The 22161-nt window shown below is 37.3% G+C and overlaps 1 protein-coding gene and 2 long non-coding RNA genes across 4 annotated transcripts; all 3 read right to left on the bottom strand.

The window, feature by feature from the left end:
• Nucleotides 1-3385: 3385 nt before the first annotated feature.
• On the bottom strand, nt 3386-7823 carry LOC130549599 (uncharacterized). 2 transcript variants are annotated; one of them, XR_008962227.1, is made up of 3 exons: nt 6415-7757; nt 5009-6324; nt 3386-4763 (listed from the first exon to the last, which is right to left on the bottom strand). It is a non-coding gene; the product is annotated as an uncharacterized LOC130549599 (long non-coding RNA). The 2 variants fall into 2 exon arrangements; XR_008962226.1 differs by having other exon boundaries at nt 3386-6324; nt 6415-7823.
• Nucleotides 7824-12798: 4975 nt separating this feature from the next.
• On the bottom strand, nt 12799-16939 carry LOC130549613 (phenazine biosynthesis-like domain-containing protein). Its single transcript, XM_057326877.1, has 8 exons — nt 16542-16939; nt 16336-16445; nt 16018-16047; nt 15829-15917; nt 15410-15585; nt 15173-15235; nt 12973-15033; nt 12799-12809 (listed from the first exon to the last, which is right to left on the bottom strand). The coding sequence occupies exons 1-7, from the start codon at nt 16654-16656 to the stop codon at nt 14921-14923; spliced, it is 696 nt and encodes a 231-aa protein (XP_057182860.1). The 5' UTR covers nt 16657-16939; the 3' UTR covers nt 12799-12809; nt 12973-14920.
• A 1025-nt stretch (nt 16940-17964) lies between these two features.
• LOC130549614 (uncharacterized) lies at nt 17965-21326 on the bottom strand. Its single transcript, XR_008962230.1, has 3 exons — nt 19582-21326; nt 19156-19336; nt 17965-19034 (listed from the first exon to the last, which is right to left on the bottom strand). It is a non-coding gene; the product is annotated as an uncharacterized LOC130549614 (long non-coding RNA).
• Nucleotides 21327-22161: the final 835 nt, after the last annotated feature.

Genomic DNA, 22161 nt, shown 5'->3' with positions numbered 1-22161 from the left:
ATACCAGAGGACGTCATCTCACCGGGACATGTTGAGTAGGGTGTACTGTAATGTTTTTGACAGGGCTGAAGTTATGACTGTGCCATGCGCGAGCCGCTTAAGTTTAATGTTAATAAATAACGGAAGAAAAAAATTGTCGCTGCCGAGATAAAGATGAATGCCAATGTGATTATAAGATACAGCATAAAAACAAACACATAAACGCATGTTACATATGTATGCCTATAGCCAAATAACAATCTGTTGAACGAAACTACAAGCTGCAGCTTAACCACCCAAACATCAACCTATAATAAACCATGGGAAAACCAAATTTAGTTTTGCGCTATTTGGACAAACGCACACACATCACACCACACACACGCACACGCACACACACACACACACACGCACGCACGCACGCACGCACACACACACACACACACACACACACACACACACACACACNACGATAAACAACTTGCATTACATTTACTTGTGTGTAATGATGTGTCTACACATACAATTACTGGCAAGTAAAACAGCTGTCTGGCATTGTCAAACAAGCATTTTATCCATTAATAACATATATTTCCGACAGGGCAGAATGTGGTATTTAGCAGTTTTTGAAGCAAACTGCTATGTATAAAAAACGTTCACTCAACATCACAAGTTAATGATGTGGCATTTAGAGGGTTTTGCATCTGAACTATTCAATTGTTTATCAATGACAATCAAGTTCATTAAACGTGGGGATTAAACCTTATGAAAAAAACTGCCCAAATACAGACCGTGTGTACTCACACTCACCGTGATGCTAGAAATAACGGAAGTGACACATACTGAGGAATCGACGTCATTACTTGTGTTTAACCAATAAGGCGAGGTTAGGGCGAGACGACACATAGACCCGCCCTTAATATTACCCAACCACTAACCAATGAGACGCGTAGGGAGCGGAGCTCCACCCATATGTAGCACCGCCCCGTACTGCATCCTGCAGCCAGGACCTCCTCGCTCCAACCCTTCTTCAGCACACCTGTCTGTAATTATCAAGCAAACCTGAACACCTTGATTAGATAGTTCAGGTGTGTTTGATTGGAGCTGAAATCTTCAGGACGGTCGATCTCCAGGAGCAGGGTTGGTGACCACTGCTTTAAAATCTCGAGGAGAGCCCTTACATGGGTATTTGAACCACCAAATGTTAATGTATGTGCTGTTAGTATAATTAAACCCTTTGGTGGTAACTTTATTGGTAAGACATTCACGGAATTGCCCATTTCCTGTTTACCTTGGCATCGACGTCATTGCGTTGTCACTAACCAATGAAAAGGCATGTGGGCGGAGCAACCCAGTTACCCCCTCCCTAGGGGTAGTCCCGCCTCTATCTGCAGTCTGCAGACAGGTGTACTTGGAACTGATCGCGGTCATTCTAGTCAATGCTTGTGTTTACACTAGACGCGCGTTTCAAAAGCATCCCAGAAGAGGCTCTCTGCGTTCGCTAAAGATAGGCGCCTAGCAGGGACTTGCACAGACATTTTGAGGGGCATGGGCTCAAGTGGAAAAAAGGGCACTTCTCATATTTGTTTTAAATTTTTCCCAAACAAAATGTTAAATATATTAAAATAACGATTTATATAAATCCCTCACACTCACCCAATTGTTTCATGTTCCAACAATGGTCTTCTGTAGAATTAACAAATTTGATCACAAGAACAGGCAACAACAAAGGAAATTAAGCCACAATGTATATGTTTTCTATGCTAAAGTTTCAAGTATATATTTTGGATAAATGACTGCACAAAGGAAAATGACATATTTTCACTAATAATTTATATATATAATATAATTTATTTTGCACAAGCCAATAAACTGTTTTAATTATTTTGGTGTTATTGGGACACCAACAATGAACTTCACACTAAACTGAAAAAGGCAGTAGGTGCTAATTTGTTATTTTACAGGACAAAAACCTGCAAAAATAATTCAAACACACTGCAAAAAATGATTGACAAAATACAAAAATACAGCAGCTTAACTAACTATTATTATTATTAATACTATTATTGTTGCTATAATTACACTTACTGTAGGCTACCACACACACACACACACACACACACTAAAGTGCTCAGCATAGTCTAGGCAAATTGCGCTTTCGTTCTGCGTTTGGGGGTAAAACGAAGCTCGAAAACGTTGAGAGACGGTATAGTGTTTTCGAACAATCCAACACCCCTTTGTTTCTGGAGGCGGGGTTTACATGACGTATCCAAATAGCCTCTGCGCATGTGGCCACACAAACTATGGTAGGCCAGAAAGGCCAAAACGTGTGAGACTAACGTGTTAACACGCAATTACGCGTTAACACGTAATTTTAAACTACGTGCGTGTTAACACGTCGTTTTGTGCATGCACATTGGACCACGGAACTTTACCGCCACCTGCTGGTGTGGCGGTATTACTCAAACAAGCAGACCCAGCAGACTGGTTTTTGACTATGTATTTTGAGAGCATAAGTAGTCTACAACTGTATAGAGTGATTACAGAATAACTAAAAATCAAGTGTTGTTTAAATGCCTAATATTGTTTAGATGGACCCATTCAACTATTAAACGCTGAAAGGCATATACATTTTCAGAATCACTATATACAATACACATTTTTTAAGTTTAAATGCATCTTTCGCCAAACAATATTTTCATATACACAAGCATATTTCTATAGCCAAGTTTGTTTAGAGCCATGTAAAAGAGAAATGAACATCAATATTTATACAGTCAATCCCTATGCATCAATATTTGTTAGTGAGCCCCTTTCATAACACTTATAAAGCAAGTAGTCCATTCCTCTGGCTTCTAATCAGCCTAATGTGCTGCTTCCAACCGATGATGACACATGCTGGCCTATTGCACATATCAGTCTTTGAACTGTTTTGTAATTGTTTTTAACAAAAATGTATTGTAGTGAAATATGTAACAATGACATGGAAAACATAATTCACAGTTAGACAGGTACCCTGTTAGAGTATGACATATGATGTGTAATATAGACAGACCCTCCTGAAGGTGTTTCTATTTGTAACTGTTTAAAGTTGTGCCTCTGTAAACAAAACTGTTGTTTAATGTTTGATTATTAATGAAACCAAAATGTATTGTAATACGTTGAAAACAGACATTAACAGATAAAATATGAATAAATGGGCCACATCTAAAAGAAAGTGATAGGACCATCATAAAGACAGCTTTCCTACTAGAAATTATTATTATAAGCTTGTAACCTTACATGTGTGACTTATCTGTTTTGTTAGATTACATGACCCTGGTTTGGTAGCTCAAACTAAGTTATTGCATTAGAAGAAATAAGCTTCTGGAATGTATTTCTTTGAGTATGAAAAGTACAGAACATACACATTCAAGTCAGCTCAGTTTTATTGTCATTCTGTTATATGTGGGGACATACAAAGAAATGATATGTCTCACAGGACCACGGTGTTACACATTTAACACATAACTTAAACCAGGGCTCTCCAACCCTGCTCCTGGAGAGCTACCGTCCTGAAGATATCAGTTCCAACCCCAATCAAACACACCTGTTCCATCCTATCAAAGTGTTCAGGGTTGCTGGATAAATACAGACAGATGTACTGAAGAGGGGTTGGAGCTGAAGTCTGCAGGATGGTAGCTCTTCAGGAGCAGCGTTGGAGATTACAAATAACATTACACATAACTATACATATATTATATAAACACATTTAAACTGACTAACTGAGTCTAACCAATGAGCTAAGAATTAAGATAACGATTCCTACCTGCAAAATATTCAATTTTCAATTGTATTTATATAGCGCTTTTCACAATTATCATTGTTGCAAAGCAGCTGTACATACATCATAATTTAAAAAAGTATATGATATTAAGACACATGGTATTATTTCTCAATGCAATGTACACTGATGAAACTGAAATAAATGTTATCTTGGATTGTCAGAAACGGTCAATTATTTAATTGAAGTATATTTAATCTAGGTATATTATTATTTTAAATATTGTTAAATTACAATATACCAGAACAGTTTGCAATAATACCAAAATGTTTGAAAAGAATATATTTGTTAAAGTTAAAGTATGGTAATTGTTAGTTGTCATCAGGTGGATTGCCCATCATCACAATCATCTGGCTGAACTGGGAAGAGCATCAGTCCACAACCCGGAGCTTGGACTGGCGACCTCTGGTGTCTTCGGGAACTCCAGGACGGGGCATGGAAAACAAAACAAACTGATATTAGTGTAGAGGCCGCTCATAGAAAGTGTAAGAAAGTTACACATTATGATAAAAGAGAAACATACAAAGAAACTGTATAGATAAAATAGGTTTGTATAGCAGACAAGGATGTTACAGCAACTAATGAAGCATAATTGAAACCAGTGACCCTGAGCTACACATGCTTACATATAAGGCCTTAAATGCTTTTAAGGTTTTTCTGTAATAAACACAGACACAACAACTTGAAGTGTGTAAACTAATATTGCTTACAACAATATAAGGCTGAATAATCACGTGTGCACAGGAAAATAATTTTAAATAAGCATTCATATATCCACCTGTGCAGTACATGGCTTGGTGCGCTTCAAGGCAGGTTGGTCCAAGTATATTTTGCAAAAAAAAACTCCTTTGTTAATGTATGCAGTCCCGCAACAAGCAGATTCAGCTTCTGGTTTATTTATTATTATGTTGTCATCCAAATCAGCATCTGTCAAGCTTGTGAATCAACACAGGCACATAATCTGTTACGGCCAAACATCCAAAGAAGAAAATCTTCAACAAAAGTGGCTTGTATTAGTAATATCTGAAATAAGACAATTATTTTCCCTTAAAATGAATTTTGTATCAATGGCTATTCCAATGAAAAATCCTAGAATGAGCGTCAGATCAGCAAGATTTGAGAATATTATTTAATATGTTAACTTGGAAGCATTGCGAACCCCTTTACATCTTGCAAATACAGCGTATTCCTGTTAACATAACTCACCTCGCTGGCCACTCTGTCTGTGCACGTGTAACCGGTTCCACTCGCAATGCGATGCGCGGGCCTCGAACCGGCGACGGTCCGGATGGGAGACGAGCGCTCTAACTTGGAGGCTAAAGACCGCAGTCCCCTGCGTCTGTCGCTAGAGCGTCTCTGTTGGTCGGGGAGTGAGGTTTACACACTGCACAGCTCTTCACTAGCTGGCCTCCGTCACACAAGCCTGACTGACTGTCTGTTGCCCTAAGCCATTTTCCCAACGAAACTATTTCTCATTCTCTTCTTCTGCGGTTTCTCTTCTTGTATTTCTCGGTGGCAGGTTTTGCTTCTTCCTTGTGCGTTTACCTTGCGTCAATGTCCGTGGCTTATGAGGTAAATTCACTGTAAGCTTAACGTAGTGTTTGGGTCACAACATCATGAATAATTCAAATAAAACGAAGGTGTGTTGTCATGTTGACACTGGCTGTCGTAACAGCTTGTAATCCTTCTTATGACTATTAATGCAGTGATGCGTGCCTTCGTTTTATTGTGAATATTCATTAATGTGTAGACGTGCACTGACCTAGCGGTTACGACAGCCCAGCTCACCAACGTCGCAACTTCCTTTAGAGGAGGAGCTCTTAACAACGGTGACGAAGAAGAACGTCAATCTTTATACGCTTGTGCCATCTAGTGGTTATTTGTGGTAACGATTAGACATGTTACACAGGAAACATAAATAGTGTGAATGAACATTTTATTGTCAAGTATGCTTACACGCACGCACGCACGCACACACACACACACACAGGGAATTTTGATGACAGCTTCCAGAGTACAGATTCATTAAAACACATACAACGAATGAAAACAAACTCACAATACTAAAGAGAAGTGAATGATAATGATGTCTTAACGGGATTATCGTTTAGCGGAACTAATTAAGACGGAACTGTTTTCATTCACTTTTCCCTGGTTGTCCCTCTGTTGTCTGTTGTTGATCGCAGAATGGGACCGGGTTGGACCTGCACGGTTTCGGCGGGTGGGGCTTCCTGGGTCACGGCTCGTGGGCTCTCCCTGTTCTTCGTGGACGTTGCTCGGTGGCTTTGGTCAGGGTCACTGAGTGCAGCTATGACACGTCAGAGGAGATCTGGCCCTCCCGGCTGAGCCTGGTTTCTCCCGAGTTTTTTTTTTCTCCATTATTCAGCATTGGAGTTTGGGTTCCTCGCCACAGCAGTGCAGTGTTGGCTTGCTCACCGGGAGACTGCATTTATTTATTAGATATTATTTATTATAATGATCTTGCTTGGTCTATAAACACCATGCACTGTGCTGTGTTTTACCTTTCTGTGTTTTTCNTTTATTTATTAGATATTATTTATTATAATGATCTTGCTTGGTCTATAAACACCATGCACTGTGCTGTGTTTTACCTTTCTGTGTTTTTCTTATTTGCTCCTGTAAAGCTGCTTTGGAACAATGCACATTGTGAAAAGCGCTATATCAATAAAATTGAATTGAATTGAATCCGGAGATATAAATATACGCACAGCTGAACACTAATGTACTAATGCGCTTGCACTCTTTTTTTTGTGTGTTAAAATCAGACAGGTAAAGTTAACGAAGTGTGGAATAAGTGGAGTAGTTTTCTTTGTTGTCTTGCACCTTTCTGTAGGTGGTTACTGTTTACGTTTATTGCTTTAGCGTGTATAGTATGGTGTGTTTGTTTACTTGTGATACTGAATTGTATACCGCATGTTTATGCTTTATTTTTTTGTGTTAGTTTGATTGATATATACTTGTCAGTTAACCGTTATATTCTTTTTTTTGGTGTTTGTTGGGATGTTATTATAACAGTTTGTTGATTGAGTCGTATAGAAGACAAAGATGCAATTATTTGTCAATATTTTCAGTTCTTATGTCTGATGTTTATTATCGTTGTCGTCATGTTTGTCATTTATGACTTCTGAATAAACCTTTAGTGAGTGAAAAGAGCTTGTACGTGTGTTACTGGAGCAAGCCACGTAAAAACACATTAAAAATGCACCATATACAATTACAATAGTATGATGCACATAGAATATGTACATGCGTATTTAGGCATGTGTATGTAAACTATGTTCTGTTGATCTCTTTCAGGCGAATTCACCACTTTGTCCAAAGACACTAGTAGTTTAAAACAGGATAAAGAGAAAAACAGTCTTTGTATGACAGGGACCTGTGAATAGTATTACAACCTGAAAAAACATTACAATGTGATGGTAAAAATAGTCATTCATGTGTGCTATTGTTTGTCTACCCAAAAGCATTGATTTGTACAAAAAAAGAGCAATACTATGAAGCTTAAAAGAAAACCGAGTGTGTGTCCTGTCATTCTCTGGAGACACAACTTATTACCTCCAGTTTAGGGCATTGGAATTTAGAATAGGGATAAAGCCTTTCAGAGATGTGATACTCCATGCATTAATTTTATTGTACAAACATGGAAATGTGCATAATTGTGTGATAATGAATTGGTGATGAGTCTTTTATAAAGACTGGAAATCCTTAAAGGTTGTTCCATTACTTATAACCAGTAAACAAAAATACATAAAAGTTGTGATGTTTGTTACCAAGGACGGTGTTGGCTATGTGGAATTTATAAAAAAGTTTATGTGAATATTCTATTCCAAAAATGTAATTAATTTAGATTTATTACTAATGCACTTTTATAATTTAGCATTGTTGCAAAGCAGCTTTACAGTGAACGCATATTAGTACAGACAGTAAAGGCAAAATAAAAGGTATAAAAATATAGGAAAAACATGACCATTACCTATTATTATGTATAATAATACATAATATTATTATGTCTAGCTGTAGCCTATTTACTGTATCTTAATTAATTTTGAACGTGTATGGCTGAAATCATTAATTTTCTAGTACATAATAGGCACACACCCCAGCACCTGAAAACAGTTTGTAATAATACACTGTTATTTATTGTGATTCAATTTGAAAAAAGGTGTTATGTGTCTTGAGTGCACAATGAAAAAAATGTGTTAATGGATTCACTGAACCTTGAAAAATATTACAGAACAATGCACAAAGATATCTCAGTATACCAGCTTCCAATACCAATAACGGGAGATCTTCTGTACACTGACCCTGGTTCGAGCCCCTTCTGGGATGGAAAGCCTTTCTGTGTGGAGTTTGCATGTTCTCCCAGTGTCGGTGTGGATTCTGTACACCTAGCAAATCATCCATACAAAACTGTTGCTTTCTTTTTTGTTTTGTTTTAACGAGCAAACAAGTCATAAGTTAGTTTGGCTGTATGGTCATCAAAAAGTTGACCATCCTGTTGCTCACCCCTCCATACCTAAACAACTAACACACTGGAAATAAAGAAGACAGAGGTGAATGCCAATATGTGATAACAAATAACCAATAAAAACATTGACTTCATTCCACTACATATAGTTTGCCTTTATAAGTCTTAAGGATGTTATGAAAGTAGCTCACTAACAAAAAATGAATGCATTGGGGTTGACATATGAATATTGATATTAATTTACTTTTTAACATGTAAGTAAAAAAAACTTGTCTATAGAAATGTGCTACAGTATAAGTGTTTGTGAAAATGTTATTTGGAGAGAATATGCAATTAAACTTACACAATTTATATTTTGATGCTGAAAATGGCCATGACATTCAGCGTTTAAAAAGTCAATTTAAACAATAGTTAATTTTTTAATTAGTATGTAATCATTCTATATAGTTGTAGACTACTTATGCCCACAAAATACATTGTTCAGAATATATTTTAGATAAAATCTTGCAATTTAGAAGCCTAGTCTGTTGGTTCTGTTTGTTTGAGCAATACCACCACGCCAGTAGGTGGTGGTAAAGCTCCGTGGTCCAATGTGCATGCACAAAACGACGTGTTAACACGTAATTACGTGTTAACATGTCGTTTTAAACTACGTGTTAACACGCAATTACGCGTTAACACGTAATTACGTGTTAACACGTCGTTTTAAACTACGTGTTAACACGCAATTACGCGTTAACACGTAATTACGTGTTAACACCTACTACGCGTTAACGCGTAAATTGTGCGTTAACGCGTAGAACGTGTTAACGCGTTAGTTTCACACGTTTTGGCCTTTCTGGCCTTCCATAGAACTGAAGAGTTTCTGGCTGCGCGTGTTAACAGCGTCTGTGTGTGTGACGCCACAACGGCTTATTAATGATGCAATTTCATCATGAAAATAGTGTTGAATGGGGCGTGTGTGTTTTACAAATTTATATTAAAATAAAGATGTGTCACATTCAAATAAAGTGTGTGTGTGTGTGCGTGCGTGTGTGCGTGCGTGCGTGTCAAAACTACCTGTTTTTGCAAGAAAACTTTTTTTAACTTAATATTCATCAAAGAATGCTGAACAACTGTTTCCAACATTGATAATAAATCAGCCTATTAGAATGATTTCTGAAGGATCATGTGACACTGAAGACTGCAGTAATGATGCTGAAAATTCAGCTTTACATTAATAAATTACACTTAAAAAACACATCCAAAAATAGAACACCATTGTTTTAAATTGTAATAACATTTCACAGTGTTGTTGTTTTTGGTCAAATAAATGGAGGCTGGATGAGCATAATAGACTTCTTTCATAATGCTGCATAATTATCAAAAAATGGGGAAAAAATAAAGTCCTTTCACACTTCACATAAGAGGCCTGTAGGTGGCACTTGGGCTTCATTAACAGTGATAGTTTCATCAAATAGAATACGGTGAATTGAACACTACTCACCATTAATGCGACCTCAGTTAACATCCATTTGATCAGCGAGGCAATTTGTTTTATACTGATAGATCTAATAGATTATACTAACTTGTTATTGATCCAAAATGATACCTTTGTGTTATTCCATATTGTTCATACGCCTAAACTGATCGATCTAACTATCCTGCAGACTTGAGTCTGCTATCAGAGATGAAGAGTTTGACGTTAGTTTGTTAAAAGTCTTCATGCGTTTTTTCAAGACAATGTTTCATAAGTTCATATAACGTTTATAAACATTTAACTTTTAATAAAGGATTTACAACAACATCACCATGTTCAGTTCCATGTAAATAGACTATAGGTGAAAGTGATATGATATATAATGTCCCTCTATAAGTTGGAGGGCGGTGGGGCCCAGAATTCTCCAGCTACAGCCCTGTGTGGGTGATCTTTAACTGATATCAAATGTTATGTCATAGTGAGTGTGAGTGAATATAGCGCAGTGACCAGGATCATGTTTACAATGTGTTTAAAGTCAGGGCACTTCGTGGGATGATGAAGCAGATTTTCAGCTCACATTGTTAGCACTTTATTGCTATACGTTAGGATTAATGGCTTCATTGTTCACCTATTTAGCACAAGTAAAAATATAATACACTTGTTGTGTGGCATTCTTTTACGAACCTGTTGCATTCTTTTGCAGCTTGAGAAGATGCGTTTACAATCCACTCCACTTTTAAAATCTCACTTTTGCTTATGAAGAAAAGATAAAAGGTTATTATGATGTTTAATTACGTAATGCTTATACATTTTTGAGTGTCAGTCTTACAACAATTCTGTTTTCTGATGTTCTGAACTGTCTGAACTTTTAACAAGAACTGGACCATATTTCAAAGCAAACACATAGAAAATCAAGACATATACAGTACTATGGGTTCAATTCGTATAAAAGAAGATCCAAGTGCCCAAGCAAATTAAAACGCTCATCGCACATGATCATTTTGGTGTCATTGCGATTTGCAACTTGCAAAGGGAAATTAAATTCTGTTGAGCCCTACATCATATTGCTCAATAGAAAGGTTCTTGTGCAAATGAATTTATCCTAAGCAGGGTTTTCCTAGAAACCTAGCGAATGCATTTATACATTTACATTCAAAAAGTTAGTAAGGAGATTTGTTATAGACAAACAAGGTGCATGAAGCAAGCAGTTATTTACATGCTCAAAGGTCATTGATGGTTGTGTGTCAAAGAGAAACACGGGGGAAAAAACTGTGCAAACTAAGATTCACAAACATTCCATGCGAACGACCGGGTATGACAGATCATATGGCGATATGTCCATAATGGCTTGGCTTGATGACAGTACATTTAAGTTTGTAAAACAATTGTCAAATGTTCTGTGATCTTCACGGGCCTGAACAATCACTTGTATCCTAGTTCATAATGAAACTGTATATTACAGTTGCAGTGAATATAATTTTGATGCCACTAGCAGTTGGAAACTTTCATTTCAATCTGTTCTTTGTTGTCTAGTTTAGAGGTGGAGTTAACGCTGAGCTTTGCTTCTGTAAATTCTAAAGAGCCATCAGTTTGAATGGAAGCCAAAGTTGGACGTTTTATTCCCAGAAACAAGAGCCGATAAGATCAAATAGCTATCATGCATCTGTTTAATGTAGTGTTTTACCTCACAGTCTGTCACGAGTGTGGGTGGTGGGTGAGACAACAGACAAGGATACACAGACAGAGGACCCAGATGCAGACAGCGGGTAAGGGGTTAACATGGACGTTTAATAAAATAAAACACAAAATACAAAACAAAGACCCACGTGGGGGTAAACAGAGAGAACAAGAACAAGACTAACTAAACTGACAAGACTAGACTAATAACATATCACATAACTACAAAATAAACCAGACTAACTAAAAGACAGGAACTCACCCACACGACAAACGCAACACAGTGTAATGACCCGACACAAGACAGAGAACACAGGGGCATTAAATAAAGGGACAAATCAAAGGGGAACAGGTGTGGGACATGAACTAATAAACAACCAATAACGAGAGATACAAAAGGGCGGGAACAGAGACGCCACACCGGAGAGAGGGAGTATATGCAGAGGTGGGTAGTAACGTGCTACATTTACTTCGTTACATTTACTTGAGTAACATTTTGGAAAATATGTACTTTTAAAGTAAAATTAAAAGTGTGTACATTTACTCTTACTTGAGTAAATTTCTAATAGAAAATCTGTACTTTTACTTCGTTACATAACTACATTGCGTGACGTTCCTTCGTTCCTTCATTTTAAAATATGCTTTTTAAAACACTTTGTTTATTTCAAGGTTGTCGTCTCTTTTTACGGGAATTCCCGAGTGATCGTTCTTTTGAGTCGATTCCTTTGAAAGCATTAATTGAACAATGGGCAAAACCACTTGAATAGGCTAATGAATCAGTTCAAATGATTTGTTCAGTTCGCAGCACGATCTGAATCATCTGAAGCAGGATTACTCACTCCTCGTAGCGCGAAACTTAAGAACACGCAGAACACAAAGAGCGTTGGATGAAGTGGATATTAATCTATATCTATACAATCAAAACTGCAAATGTGTCATATTGTTTGCCAGCAATGATAAATGCCCGCCATATGCGCGCACCCGCGCGACCTGTTCGTCAGACACAGCAACATGCGCGTTACCNCTTAGTTTGCATTAAATTTAATTAACCATGAGACAGTATTGGATACTTTTTTCTCATACTTGAGGTTTTGGTTTGTTTAAGGGGAAGTCCATGATAAGTGATTCCCCATGTTGACGCACATACAGCTCCCCACTCATTGTCTCAAACACCACAACAGGGTTGACATTGTCTGTGATTATATTGTGGTTTTATGATAGATTCGTTCAATTACATATTGTAATTCAGATGAACAAGAGAGAGTAAACAATGTGTTTCTTACTTTTAATGTGAAATAGCACTGCTGCTGAGGCTAATGTTGCATGTCCACAGAGTGGAACCTCGGTTTGGGGGGAAAACCAGCGTAATCCAAACCTTGCACCTTTCAAAGTATACAAAGGACAGATTTATGCGTGTAACGTTTACAGTCGTTTGACTTTCCACCAAGTGGCACTGTTGTAGACACCAACAACAATAACACAAACAGGCTAGACATGTTAATCTGGGTTGTTTATGTCTGCAGATTACACAACATAACACAATACCTGAGGAAAAATCCATAGAATTCCGTCTTGTGATAAAAGCAGTCTCTGATAAATTCATTTCAGCAGCAATGCTCTGATAAAGTTCATCTTGAAGTTCCTAAATTTATTGCAAAGACACGTTTCATAATATTCAGAAGTTTAGACTTTATTATAAAAATCATCAATGAATAACTGATGTCTGCCCTATAAAGATGAACATACATGACTGTGTCTTGTGTAATACTTACATTCTCTATGAGACATACTGCGGCAGGGTTACCTTTGAAAGGTACACTGGTAAAAGCATCCACAGTAAATATTGGAATCTCCATAAATTAAAACGTGAGGTTTAGCAATTTAGCAGTAAGGTTTTGTCTCTCTTATGTGTTTATAGAGCAGTAATTAAAAGCATTTGACTTTGACCCCCAATGTGTACTACGTCATCTTAAAGGTACAGACACTGAGACGTCATGCCCATTCAAACAGAGGGGGCACGTGCCGCCTCAGATTTTTGAACAGTCAGTTTTGCATGCAACATCCAAATGACGAGTTAGGCATCTATTAATCAGTTGCGCGATTCTATTGAAAGAAACTGTATCAGTTATGTGCTGCACCCACATCATCTTTTGGACATTTTCGCCGTTTTGATCACGTACAGGAGCTTAACATTTATCAATCCGACTACAGAAGCAACAGCGCTGGCTAATGATGCTAATCAGCGTCTGCGCTCGATCAGGAGCTCGGCTCACGGAAACACCCGCATTCCCGAAACCATAATAAGATTTTCAGACTCGTTCTACGCTAGTATGCGCCGTCGTTTAGGCAAAGCATTTGTCACCCACTTTCATTTAGACCCCGCGACCAAACGCTGGTGCAAGATCTGGACCCATGAAATGGGGTTTTGACTTAAAGCGGCGCTGCCCAAACCGATCCGTGTATGTCAGAAACTACTGTGTGAGAACATGCTGCCTCGTATGCTTTTAAATGGCTCGTTGGTTTAGTCTGCACAGTCAAACCTCTTGGCAGTTGGCATGCAGGTAGCATCGTTTAAAGTGAATAACGTTTATGTTACAGTATCAACACTTCAATTTCATGGTGCAAAGACTGACAATACTCTTAAAGAAAATGTATTTTCTTCTAAATTAACTATCAATAATTTATAAAATCAATACATAGAGTGGTATATTAGTTAAAATAATATATTAATAATACATATAGAGTTGACACTTTTCATTATGTAATATATTGCATTATATATTTTTGTTTCATAATAGAAGGAATTTTATAACAGACAATAGATTTGTATTAAAGGCAGTTTAACAAAGGGTAACTAATTGCTTCATTTTTTTTTTGCTTTTACTTTTGTGCTCCATGTTCATTTGTATGCAAACAATAACTCTTTTACTACTAGCACAAAATTGCATACAAGATATTTGTTCTCAAAATACACCAGACTTTACCTTAAAATGTACATAATTTTTTTACAATCAGATGGTTTGTGCGATGTTTTGAATACGCTTAAGAGATGTTCTCAATAACATTGCTTTAAATGTATGTATTTGTACGTACAGGACGTTTCTGTGTGTTGTACACACTGTGCCCCCTTAAAAAAATAGATGCATGACGCCCCTGACTGAGACCCTTTAGTGCCGTAGTTTCAGTAACACTTTACTGTTTTATTTGTTAACAATTATTTATGGCATTAGCTAACAATGAACATTACTTCTAAAGCATTTATTCATCTTAGTTCATTTCTTTACTAATACATTTTTTAAATCAAATGTTGTAATGAAAAAACATAACATCAGTTAATGCACCATGAACTAATATGAATAATTGTATTTCCATTAACTAACATTAACAGGGATTAATATGCTGAAAAACTATATTTCTTTTCAGTGAGACAAACAGACATATTATTTTCATTAAATCTATTCTAATATTTATTGAGTTAATTGTGGAAGTTTGTTTAGATTTTAAGAGTTCCTTGAAGAATAATCTGTGCCCGACCACTAATGTCCAGTCGACCATCATCTCTTATTTCCAACTCCAGCTCCCCCCCACGACTGGAACACTGGTAAGCTGCTCCAGGACAACAAACACAGAAGAGAATTGTTTTAAACTGATTAATGTGTATGGACATATTCATTTCTGGTGGACAGTATTATATTTTGTATATGCGCTGTGTATAATCGCACAGTAAAAGAAAAGGGTGTCCTACCCAACATTTTCTTTTTCCCGAGTTTCTCAGACCAGTAACCAGCAAGCACTGTATGAGCAGACCCTTTTAAAAGTAAGATATAGACTTTAAAAAATGTTACAGTGACTACATTGATTTCTGTTACTTTTTGTCTTTTCATGGTTTGTAACAGCATTGCTTTTACATTCTGAAAATGTAAAACATCCAAATGTACTTTTTCTCTCACTGATTTTCAGCTGTGTTACCATTGAGTCTTACCAGTGACTGGATCTTCAGGAATACCAAACCAAGGGGCAAAGTAACGAGAGTAGAAGTCATATCCAGGATGTGCGGTTGGTGCTCCTTTAATTGTAACAATGACACCTTTAATCTTACCAGTGGACTCATTCCTCAACAGGGCATCTGGTTCTGGCTTCAAAGACGTAAGTTTGGACCTGCCAACAACTAATAGTCAACAAAATGGCAAAGTGTTCTTGGTAAAGAATTGTTTTCTGAACACAATCAACAACATATTCTCAGTTCTCTCACACACAAGTTATAGTTGGCTAAAACAATAGCTTCTGATTAGAATGACACTTTTTGTTTCAGTGAGGGTTTCCTCTGTTCAACTACTACTTATTGCCCTCAATGCCGTAATCCATGTCTTTTTAGAATTGCTTCTGAATGTCCTGCAGTACCTGTCACATGTGTCAGCTAGACGGACCATTAGTTTCTTTGTGGTTTCTGAATAGCAGACATCCTGAATAGTTAGGTCTCCTACAACAGCCTGCAAAAAAAAAAAAGATTTACACAGCTAATAGACCGCTGTTATATTAGAAAGCCCAAATTATGATACAAATTTATGATACAAAAAATGGATGACTTGCTTTCAAAAGTTCTTTGACTTCATGTTGGTCCTGCAAATCAGAAAAAAAACAATTGTCAACTAAGATCAAAACCACTATTTGATTAACTGTGACACTGTGCTGTATCCTGTGCACTCTTAAAAATAAAGGTGCTTTAAGATGCCATACAAGTACATTTTTGTCTAAATGGTTCCAAAAGTTTCTTTGTGGTGAAAACAGGTCCTTCAGATTATAAAAAGGTGAGAGAGATCTCTGTGGAACCAGAAATGGTTCTTATATGGCATTACTGTGAAGAACCTTTTAAGCACCTTTAGGTAGGTTAGTTTTCTTTTCTCATACCTGAGGTTTTGGTTTGTTTAAGGGGAAGTCCATAATTAGTGATTCTCCATGTTGATGCACATTCAGCTCCCCACTCAGAGTCTCAAACACCACAACAGGGTTGACATTGTCTGTGTGATAACAACATTGCATAAATGAAGAGGTTTTATAAAAGTATTACATTTATTCTTGACAAATCAAATCATATAATGAGGGGTGTTTCTTACTTTTAATGTAAAACAACACTGCTGCTGAGGCTAGTGTTGCATGTCCACAGAGTGGAACCTCACTTTTGGGAGTAAACCAGCGCAGTCCAAACCTTGCACCTTTTTCGAAACACATCAAACACTGCTTTTATTGCAAACACGTCACACTCAGGCTATCCACACTAATGTGTTTTTCTCTTTCGTCCACACTTAAGGGCTCGGCATAGTCCAGGCGAATTGCGCTTTCGTTCTGCGTTTGGGGGTAAAACGAAGCTCGAAAACGTTGAGAGACGGTATAGTGTTTTCGAACAATCCAACACCCCTTTGTTTCTGGAGGCGGGGTTTACATGACGTATCCAAATAGCCTCTGCGCATGTGGCCACACAAACTATGGTAGGCCAGAAAGGCCAAAACGTGTGAGACTAACGTGTTAACACGCAATTACGCGTTAACACGTAATTTTAAACTACGTGCGTGTTAACACGTCGTTTTGTGCATGCACATTGGACCACGGAACTTTACCGCCACCTGCTGGTGTGGCGGTATTACTCAAACAAGCAGACCCAGCAGACTGGTTTTTGACTATGTATTTTGAGAGCATAAGTAGTCTACAACTGTATAGAGTGATTACAGAATAACTAAAAATCAAGTGTTGTTTAAATGCCTAATATTGTTTAGAAGGACCCATTCAACTATTAAACGCTGAAAGGCATATACATTTTCAGAATCACAATATACAATACACATTTATTAAGTTTAAATGCATCTTTCGCCAAACAATATTTTCATATACACAAGCATATTTCTATAGCCAAGTTTGTTTAGAGCCATGTAAAAGAGAAATGAACATCAATATTTATACAGTCAATCCCTATGCATCAATATTTGTTAGTGAGCCCCTTTCATAACACTTATAAAGCAAGTAGTCCATTCCTCTGGCATCTAATCAGCCTAATGTGCTGCTTCCAACCGATGATGACACATGCTGGCCTATTGCACATACCAGTCTTTGAACTGTTTTGTAATTGTTTTTAACAAAAATGTATTGTACCCTGTTAGAGTAAGACATATGATGTGTAATATAGACAGATCCTCCTGAAGGTTTGTAACTATTTGTAACTGTTTAAAGTTGTGCCTCTGTAAACAAAACTGTTGTTTAATGTTTGATTATTAATGAAACCAAAATGTATTGTAATACGTTGAAAACAGACATTAACAGATAAAATATGAATAAATGGGCCACATCTAAAAGAAAGTGATAGGACCATCATAAAGACAGCTTTCCTACTAGAAATTATTATTATAAGCTTGTAACCTTACATGTGTGACTTATCTGTTTTGTTAGATTACATGACCCTGGTTTGGTAGCTCAAACTAAGTTATTGCATTAGAAGAAATAAGCTTCTGGAATGTATTTCTTTGAGTATGAAAAGTACAGAACATACACATTCAAGTCAGCTCAGTTTTATTGTCATTCTGTTATATGTGGGGACATACAAAGAAATGATATGTCTCACAGGACCACGGTGTTACACATTTAACACATAACTTAAACCAGGGCTCTCCAACCCTGCTCCTGGAGAGCTACCGTCCTGAAGATATCAGTTCCAACCCCAATCAAACACACCTGTTCCATCCTATCAAAGTGTTCAGGGTTGCTGGATAAATACAGACAGATGTACTGAAGAGGGGTTGGAGCTGAAGTCTGCAGGATGGTAGCTCTTCAGGAGCAGCGTTGGAGATTACAAATAACATTACACATAACTATACATATATTATATAAACACATTTAAACTGACTAAGTCTAACCAATGAGCTAAGAATTAAGATAACGATTCCTACCTGCAAAATATTCAATTTTCAATTGTATTTATATAGCGCTTTTCACAATTATCATTGTTGCAAAGCAGCTGTACATACATCATAATTTAAAAAAGTATATGATATTAAGACACATGGTATTATTTCTCAATGCAATGTACACTGATGAAACTGAAATAAATGTTATCTTGGATTGTCAGAAACGGTCAATTATTTAATTGAAGTATATTTAATCTAGGTATATTATTATTTTAAATATTGTTAAATTACAATATACCAGAACAGTTTGCAATAATACCAAAAAGTATGAAAAGAATATATTTGTTAAAGTTAAAGTATGGTAATTGTTAGTTGTCATCAGGTGGATTGCCCATCATCACAAGCATCTGGCTGAACTGGGAAGAGCATCAGACCACAACCCGGAGCTTGGACTGGCGACCTCTGGTGTCTTCGGGAACTCCAGGACGGGGCATGGAAAACAAAACAAACTGATATTAGTGTAGAGGCCGCTCATAGAAAGTGTAAGAAAGTTACACATTATGATAAAAGAGAAACATACAAAGAAACTGTATAGATAAAATAGGTTTGTATAGCAGACAAGGATGTTACAGCAACAAATGAAGCATAATTGAAACCAGTGACCCTGAGCTACACATGCTTACATATAAGGCCTTAAATGCTTTTAAGGTTTTTCTGTAATAAACACAGACACAACAACTTGAAGTGTGTAAACTAATATTGCTTACAACAATATAAGGCTGAATAATCACGTGTGCACAGGAAAATAATTTTAAATAAGCATTCATATATCCACCTGTGCAGTACATGGCTTGGTGCGCTTCAAGGCAGGTTGGTCCAAGTATATTTTGCCAAACAACTCCTTTGTTAATGTATGCAGTCCCGCAACAAGCAGATTCAGCTTCTGGTTTATTAATTATTATGTTGTCATCCAAATCAGCATCTGTCAAGCTTGTGAATCAACACAGGCACATAATCTGTTACGGCCAAACATCCAAAGAAGAAAATCTTCAACAAAAGTGGCTTGTATTAGTAATATCTGAAATAAGACAATTATTTTCCCTTAAAATGAATTTTGTATCAATGGCTATTCCAATGAAAAATCCTAGAATGAGCGTCAGATCAAAAAGATTTGAGAATATTATTTAATATGTTAACTTGGAAGCATTGCGAACCCCTTTACATCTTGCAAATACAGCGTATTCCTGTTAACATAACTCACCTCGCTGGCCACTCTGTCTGTGCACGTGTAACCGGTTCCACTCGCAATGCGATGCGCGGGCCTCGAACCGGCGACGGTCCGGATGGGAGACGAGCGCTCTAACTTGGAGGCTAAAGACCGCAGTCCCCTGCGTCTGTCGCTAGAGCGTCTCTGTTGGTCGGGGAGTGAGGTTTACACACTGCACAGCTCTTCACTAGCTGGCCTCCGTCACACAAGCCTGACTGACTGTCTGTTGCCCTAAGCCATTTTCCCAACGAAACTATTTCTCATTCTCTTCTTCTGCGGTTTCTCTTCTTGTATTTCTCGGTGGCAGGTTTTGCTTCTTCCATGTGCGTTTACCTTGCGTCAATGTCCGTGGCTTATGAGGTAAACTCACTGTAAGCTTAACGTAGTGTTTGGGTCACAACATCATGAATAATTCAAATAAAACGAAGGTGTGTTGTCATGTTGACACTGGCTGTCGTAACAGCTTGTAATCCTTCTTATGACTATTAATGCAGTGATGCGTGCCTTCGTTTTATTGTGAATATTCATTCATGTGTGGACGTGCACTGACCTAGCGGTTACGACAGCCCAGCTCACCAACGTCGCAACTTCCTTTAGAGGAGGAGCTCTTAACAACGGTGACGAAGAAGAACGTCAATCTTTATACGCTTGTGCCATCTAGTGGTTATTTGTGGTAACGATTAGACATGTTACACAGGAAACATAAATAGTGTGAATGAACATTTTATTGTCAAGTATGCTTACACGCACGCACGCACGCACACACACACACACACAGGGAATTTTGATGACAGCTTCCAGAGTACAGATTCATTAAAACACATACAACGAATGAAAACAAACTCACAATACTAAAGAGAAGTGAATGATAATGATGTCTTAACGGGATTATCGTTTAGCGGAACTAATTAAGACGGAACTGTTTTCATTCACTTTTCCCTGGTTGTCCCTCTGTTGTCTGTTGTTGATCGCAGAATGGGACCGGGTTGGACCTGCACGGTTTCGGCGGGTGGGGCTTCCTGGGTCACGGCTCGTGGGCTCTCCCTGTTCTTCGTGGACGTTGCTCGGTGGCTTTGGTCAGGGTCACTGAGTGCAGCTATGACACGTCAGAGGAGATCTGGCCCTCCCGGCTGAGCCTGGTTTCTCCCGAGTTTTTTTTTTCTCCATTATTCAGCATTGGAGTTTGGGTTCCTCGCCACAGCAGTGCAGTGTTGGCTTGCTCACCGGGAGACTGCATTTATTTATTAGATATTATTTATTATAATGATCTTGCTTGGTCTATAAACACCATGCACTGTGCTGTGTTTTACCTTTCTGTGTTTTTCTTATTTGCTCCTGTAAAGCTGCTTTGGAACAATGCACATTGTGAAAAGCGCTATATCAATAAAATTGAATTGAATTGAATCCGGAGATATAAATATACGCACAGCTGAACACTAATGTACTAATGCGCTTGCACTCTTTTTTTTGTGTGTTAAAATCAGACAGGTAAAGTTAACGAAGTGTGGAATAAGTGGAGTAGTTTTCTTTGTTGTCTTGCACCTTTCTGTAGGTGGTTACTGTTTACGTTTATTGCTTTAGCGTGTATAGTATGGTGTGTTTGTTTACTTGTGATACTGAATTGTATACCGCATGTTTATGCTTTATTTTTTTGTGTTAGTTTGATTGATATATACTTGTCAGTTAACCGTTATATTCTTTTTTTTGGTGTTTGTTGGGATGTTATTATAACAGTTTGTTGATTGAGTCGTATAGAAGACAAAGATGCAATTATTTGTCAATATTTTCAGTTCTTATGTCTGATGTTTATTATCGTTGTCGTCATGTTTGTCATTTATGACTTCTGAATAAACCTTTAGTGAGTGAAAAGAGCTTGTACGTGTGTTACTGGAGCAAGCCACGTAAAAACACATTAAAAATGCACCATATACAATTACAATAGTATGATGCACATAGAATATGTACATGCGTATTTAGGCATGTGTATGTAAACTATGTTCTGTTGATCTCTTTCAGGCGAATTCACCACTTTGTCCAAAGACACTAGTAGTTTAAAACAGGATAAAGAGAAAAACAGTCTTTGTATGACAGGGACCTGTGAATAGTATTACAACCTGAAAAAACATTACAATGTGATGGTAAAAATAGTCATTCATGTGTGCTATTGTTTGTCTACCCAAAAGCATTGATTTGTACAAAAAAAGAGCAATACTATGAAGCTTAAAAGAAAACCGAGTGTGTGTCCTGTCATTCTCTGGAGACACAACTTATTACCTCCAGTTTAGGGCATTGGAATTTAGAATAGGGATAAAGCCTTTCAGAGATGTGATACTCCATGCATTAATTTTATTGTACAAACATGGAAATGTGCATAATTGTGTGATAATGAATTGGTGATGAGTCTTTTATAAAGACTGGAAATCCTTAAAGGTTGTTCCATTACTTATAACCAGTAAACAAAAATACATAAAAGTTGTGATGTTTGTTACCAAGGACGGTGTTGGCTATGTGGAATTTATAAAAAAGTTTATGTGAATATTCTATTCCAAAAATGTAATTAATTTAGATTTATTA

This window comes from Triplophysa rosa, unplaced genomic scaffold, assembly GCF_024868665.1.
Source record: "Triplophysa rosa unplaced genomic scaffold, Trosa_1v2 scaffold139_ERROPOS793776, whole genome shotgun sequence".
Taxonomy (NCBI): domain Eukaryota; kingdom Metazoa; phylum Chordata; class Actinopteri; order Cypriniformes; family Nemacheilidae; genus Triplophysa; species Triplophysa rosa.
Note: the sequence above shows the minus strand (reverse complement) of the source record. Positions and strands in the feature narration are given on the sequence as shown.